This window comes from Lolium rigidum, chromosome 1 (assembly GCF_022539505.1).
Source record: "Lolium rigidum isolate FL_2022 chromosome 1, APGP_CSIRO_Lrig_0.1, whole genome shotgun sequence".
In the NCBI taxonomy this organism is placed as follows: Eukaryota; Viridiplantae; Streptophyta; class Magnoliopsida; order Poales; family Poaceae; genus Lolium; species Lolium rigidum.
This window is the reverse complement of record NC_061508.1, coordinates 333,265,856-333,271,819: the sequence shown is the minus strand read 5'-3', so window position 1 is coordinate 333,271,819 and position 5,964 is coordinate 333,265,856. Positions and strand designations below refer to the sequence as shown.

At 51.6% G+C, this 5,964-nt stretch overlaps 1 protein-coding gene across 1 annotated transcript; it reads left to right on the top strand.

Annotated features, from left to right (window-relative positions):
• The first annotated feature begins 4,056 nt into the window (after nt 1-4,056).
• On the top strand, nt 4,057-4,970 carry LOC124684403 (peptidyl-prolyl cis-trans isomerase FKBP13, chloroplastic-like). Its single transcript, XM_047218720.1, has 3 exons — nt 4,057-4,467; nt 4,562-4,715; nt 4,809-4,970. Exons 1-3 carry the CDS (start codon nt 4,123-4,125, stop codon nt 4,955-4,957), a joined length of 648 nt encoding a protein of 215 aa, XP_047074676.1. The 5' UTR covers nt 4,057-4,122; the 3' UTR covers nt 4,958-4,970.
• Nucleotides 4,971-5,964: the final 994 nt, after the last annotated feature.

The window sequence follows — 5,964 nt, the reverse complement described above, 5'->3', positions numbered from 1 at the left end:
CTTCCGGTTCAGATATAAAGTTACTTTGGAACAAGTAAAAGCTACTATATGACCATAGTTACTTTTCTATAAAACATAGTTACTTCAGTACGGGTAAAAGCTACTATATGACTCAAAATATAGAGTTACTTCGCTATAAAACAGAGTTACACTTCAATACAAGTAAAACCTACTTATTTCTCAAATATACAGTAACATCCCATCCACACAAAATAATGAACTACAACATCACAATCTGAACAGTTCCATCCGGAATATGCAACAACAACAAAAAAGCTAAAACGAAATCAACCTCTGCAGATTATTAAAACTATACAAGTGCTGAAATAAACACCAAATCATAAGTGCACACACGGCTAGGAATGAGAACCAACAGCGACACAGGCACACAGTAAAAGCTACTATGCGACTCAAAATATAGAGTTACTTTGCTACAAGTAAAAGCTACTATGTGACTCAAAATATAGAGTTATTTTAGTTACTTCTGACATGAATGAGCCCAACCAAAAAAAATGATTGTCCTAAACAAAGTTTATATGCTAACCTATGACAGATGTTTCAATGGTGATCAGTCCGTTAGGAACCAATTGCTTGTGTGTGCTGCCCCTCAGCTCCTAGCAGCCAACAAAACACACGATCGTACCGTTTAAAAGCAACAAAAATGATGGACTATACATTGAAGACATCTAGGCATAGTGTGCATGTGCTTACCTCGTCTGTGGTCTGCAGCAGTCAGCTAACTCTAGTCCTTCTCTTAACTTCTCGGCACGAAATCAAAACAGAACAGCAAATATTCACTGGATTAATTAGTCTCCTGCAGGAATGAATCACCAGGATACACATCATGAGCCCCAATAATTCAGTGCTAAGGCATAACACTTGAAAACCACATCGAACACTACACCATATGGTCCTAAACTAGGTCCAGCACAACACATGTGAACAATTGAGACTATAGCCAACATTAGGGCATGGTAATCAGAAGCTACATCCAGCACAACATAGTGAAAACTGAAGATCTAAATCTCCTACATGCATGACCTGACAACCTTCTTGATGGCGAGCAGCTCGTCGGAGTCTAACGACCTTCCGCCACCAGATCGGCGGGTTTCCCTCTCCTCCTAACCCTTTCCCGACGGCGCTTCTTCAGAAACCGGCGGCCGTTGAACCTGCCTCGCCGCGTGGGAGGAGGCGGCGCAGGGGCCAGGGATTCTTGGGAACCATCACGAGAAGCCTCATCCCCTAGGACTTGAGTAGGTGAGGGATTCATCCTCTCCCTGAATCCCCTTCCGGTACCGCTGGATGCGGACGAGGAGGTGGGCTCATCGAGGGCCATGCCCCGGTGGAAGCATATAAAGCAGGGCACGGAATCGAGTAGCTCGTGCTGCGGCCGCTGGGTTGTCTCGTCGCATCGGCGGGGAGCGCCCTCACGGCCATCAGCGGCGACAGGAGGACGAGACAGAGTGGAGACGGCGAATGGAATAGGGGGCGCCGAGTCAACGCACGATGCGATGAGGCTCAGAGAAGAAAACATACACGACCAGCTTCAATTAGCGAGGACCGCACGATGCGGATCTCGCGGCCGACATCGGTGAGCGCGCTGTAGGGCAGATTGTGGTCAGTCAAGATTTAGATTATGCGATAGGATATTTATTAACTCTCCTTGAGAATATACGCAGGTATATTGTTTTGGCAAATGATATGAATGATGGCATCCATCGAGCAATGAATGGCCAATGGAAAAAAAAAGACCAAACGTTCTGAAGCCATTGTTTAGCAGTATCTGGTTTTTGCACTCGAGACGCGGTTTCGTGTAAATTTTCTCCAGCTGACGTTCTGAACATATCAGAGATGGTCGCCGGCGAGCTACTCCCGAGCATTGGATCCGGAACCGATGGCCCAGATGCGCAGCCTCTGAAAATCACACAAACGCAGTTCAGAAACGCGTAACCGCTTCTTAGAGCATCTCCACTCGTCCCCCCGAGGAGGCCCCCGGCGAGCGTTTTTTCCATCCGGACGGCGAAATTCGGCCCAGTCGCGCCCCCGGTTCCTCGTTTTCGTCCGGATTTGGGCCTAAATTCATCCGGCGATCCCACGCCCCCGGCCCCCGGGAGCTCTCGGGGACTCCGGACGAGTGAAAAGCGGGGAAGGGCCCGATCTGTCGGTGACTCGACGCACGAACCCCACCGCCACGTCGCTCAAAATCTCCCCCACCCCTCGTATCTCTCTCGCCGCCGGCACCACCCCGCCGGCTTGTTGCCCAGATTGCGCCGCCACTCCTTCCCCACCTGCCTATATTCCGCCGTGTTTGGACGACGGCCTATCTGGCTGCTCTTCCGCCGGCCTGTTTTCCGGCCTGCTTGCTCGTCGTCGCTCGCGGCTCGGGTTGCCTCGACCACGCCCGTCAGGTGTTCGTCCATTTGCCTCGCCGGCCATGGACTCGGACGAAGAGGAGGAGCAGATGTTCGTCGAGCTTATGCAAGAAGAGATGGCAGCAGCCGCCCAAGACGACGAGCACATGATGATCCTTAGTTGCTTGGCAAGCATGTACGCCGGACTGGCAACTCGTCGGCGTGGTGGGTCGGCACGAGGTCGCCGGAAGTGCAAGCCGAGACAGCGAATGGAGGGCTACTGCATGTTGTACGCCGACTACTTCGCCGACAATCCATTGCACGGTGAGACTGTTTTCCGGCGTCGTTTCAGGATGAGCAGAAAGCTATTTCTGCAAATTGTGTATGCCATCCGCCACTTTGATCCCTACTTCGGATGCAAGGCGGATTGCCTCTGGTTTGGTTGGATTTTCGTCATCTGCAGAAGTGCACGGTGGCTATGAGGATGCTGGCGTATGGAGCTCCCGGTGATATCTGCAGATGACTATCTTCGGATGGCGGAGTCCACCGCCCTTGATTGTTTCTACCGGTTCTGCAGGGCCGTCATAGCAGTGTTCGGGGACTATTACTTGAGATCACCCACTGTCGAAGACACTCAGAGGATCCTTGCAACAAATGAAGCTAGAGGTTTTCCAGGGATGCTTGGAAGCATTGCAATGGAAGAACTGTCCGTTTGCGTGGCAGAGAATGTACAAGGGTCACAAAAAAGGCTGCACTGTGATACTTGAAGCAGTGGCTACCCATGATCTGTGGATTTGGCACTCTTTCTTTGGTATGCCTGGATCCAACAATGACATCAACGTCCTAAACTGCTCCCCGGTCTTTTCCAAGCTTGTTGATGGTCATGCTCCCCCGGTGGACTATGTGATCAATGGTCGGCACTACAACAAAGGATACTACCTTGCGGACGGTATCTATCCAAAGTGGGCAACATTTGTGAAGACGATCTCCAACCCTAGCACCCCCAAACTTTGCGAGTTTGTCAAGAAACAAGAAGCTTGCCGAAAAGACGTCGAGCGAGCATTTGGTGTCCTACAGCAGAGATTTGCTGTCGTCCGGTTCCCCGCTATGACTTGGTCCAAAGATCGGATGTGGGAGGTGATGAACTGCCGTGTGTGCCTACACAACATGATTATTGAAGATGAGCGAAAGCATCCGGTTCCTCCGGCTGAGCAAGAAGCACCATATGAGAGAGGGTCCTCTTGCACAGCCTAATCACCAGGTGCCTCCATCATGGGCCGCCTTCATTGCTATGCGCCGGGAGATTCGAGACTCTACAATGCACCAGCTCGCCGCAAGATGATCCGGTGGAGCACATATGGAGGCTCCGAGGCAACGCCAACGCCGATGCCAACTAGTCTGTCTTAATTTGTTTGAAAAATTGTGAAATTTGTGTGCTTCATTTGTTTCAGCACTTGTTAAACATTGTACTTGTTATCGCCGAATTTGTTTCAAGCAATTTTCGTCCTCTTGTTTGCCGAACTTGTTAAATTTTATGTTGAATTTGTTTCAAATATGTCAAATGGTCGAGGTTGGGGGTTTCCTGCCGGGGGACGGCTGGAACTTCGGCGCTCCCCACGCCAAATCTTCATCCAATCCGGACGAAAATTTCGCCGGATTTGGGCGTGGGGAGCGCCAACGAGTGGGGATGCTCTTATCCATTGAACACAACACCTGACGCGGCGCGCCCCCTGCTTCAAGCGAGCCGAGAGGAAGGAGCCAGCCAGCAGCCATGGCTCCCTCCACCTCCACCACCCCGTCGCCGCTCTCCCGCATCCTTCTCAGCCTCCCGAAGCCCAACACCGCCCAACCCTCCCGCTGCGCCAAAGCGCCGACCACGGACTCCGCCGCGGCCGCGGGCGCCAAGAAGAAAAACCTCGTCTTGAGCCGGCGCGAGGCCGCGGCCACGGCGCTCTCCACCGTCCTCTCCCGCGTCCTCCCCGCCGTAGCCGCTGAGACCGACGTCGCGTCGGCCGCCACAGGCGAGTGCGCTCTCGAGACGACCCCCTCCGGCCTCGCCTACTGCGACCGCGTTGTCGGCGCCGGCGCCGAGGCCGTCAAAGGGCAGCTCATCAAGGTTAGTCAACTGACTCGATTCTTGGCTCACTCGCCGTTGTGCCAGTGATCGAAATTCTTGCGCATCAGTGTTGATTTGGCCATGGAGCATGCAGGCGCACTACCGGGGGATGCTAGAGGACGGCACGGTGTTCGACAGCAGCTACGGCCGCGGGAGGCCGCTCACCATCATGGTCGGCGTCGGGGAGGTGATCAAGGGATGGGACCTCTGCATCGCCGGCGGCGAAGGGATCCCGCCCATGCGAGTCGGTACGTGAACAACTCTCAGTTGACCTGAATCCATCGGTGTCAGCGACAAACTGAAGCTGCGAGTATGCGTGGGTGTTTGGCTTCAACTTTCAGGTGGGAAGCGGAGCCTGAAGCTGCCGCCGGAGCTGGCGTACGGGGAGAAGGGGGCCGGCTGCAGGGGGTGGGAGCCCACGTCCTGCGTCATCCCGCCCAACTCAACGCTCCTCTTCGACGTCGAGTACGTCGGCAGGGCATCCTCATGAGATCTCCATGGATGCCGCTCCAATGTCTCGGTTTCTCACTAAATCCATTCCAGATCAGTACACGCAAATTGGCAACATTTCTTTTTGGTGAAGCACTAGTACATAGTATTGCTAGTTAAGTTAAGAAACAACTTCCAGCACAACGGCTGAACGACGAGTGATATTGTTATTTCACCATTATCCTGCCTCGCACTCTCCCACTGAGCAGCAAATATCCAATGTCACAAAATCATCATATGGTATATACCTGTTACTATCTCACAATTGAAGCCTTCAATTTGAAGGTCACATGGCACATCACGATATACACCTATTATTTCAGCAACGATTCTCTGATGATTCACATGTGCTTGTTCGGTCTTGCCTATCGACCCAGATGGATCTCTAGGTTTGCACGCCGTGATTTTCAATGGCTATTCTTGTTTCACGAGGAGACACAGAAATGCCTTGAGAATGGATCAAGTTCAACATAGTTTGACATATGTTTCATTTCAAGAAGGAGACCAAATCTATCTCTGTGAAATTTATATATGCTTCACTAAGGTGTGAAACTTTTGTGTAACCTTAATATTTTTGTGAATGGATGAAGTTGACCAAAGTTTTCATCAAGGAAACCAAATGTGTGTGGAGTTTCGTATATGTACGTATTTCCTTTTTAGAAAAGTTTGCCATACTTCACTGGTGGAAAAAGGGGCTTTGGTCGCGGTTCGCAACTGCCATTAGTCGCGGTTGCGCAACCGCGACCAAAGTAGCGCGACTAAAGGCCCCCCCCCTTTAGTCGCGGTTCCTTACGAACCGCGACTAAAGGCCCGTCCACGTGGGCCGCAGTGCGGCGCCGGGGCGGAGGACCTTTAGTCGCGGTTCTTCGGCCAACCGCGACTAAAGGCCTCCGCGAGGTTTAGGGTTTAGCCCCCTCCCCTAAATCTGGTTTCTTTTTAATTTGTATTATTTTATTTCTTTTGGGTTTTAATTTTGAAGGAGTTTCACATATTCTACGGTACTACATA

Coding starts and splice junctions, on each gene's coding strand:
- LOC124684403 (XM_047218720.1), top strand. CDS start 4,123: ATGGCTCCCTCCACCTCCACCACCCCGTCGCCGCTCTCCCGCATCCTT. Junction 4,468..4,561: donor TCAAAGGGCAGCTCATCAAG/GTTAGTCAACTG, acceptor TGGAGCATGCAG/GCGCACTACCGGGGGATGCT. Junction 4,716..4,808: donor GATCCCGCCCATGCGAGTCG/GTACGTGAACAA, acceptor TTCAACTTTCAG/GTGGGAAGCGGAGCCTGAAG.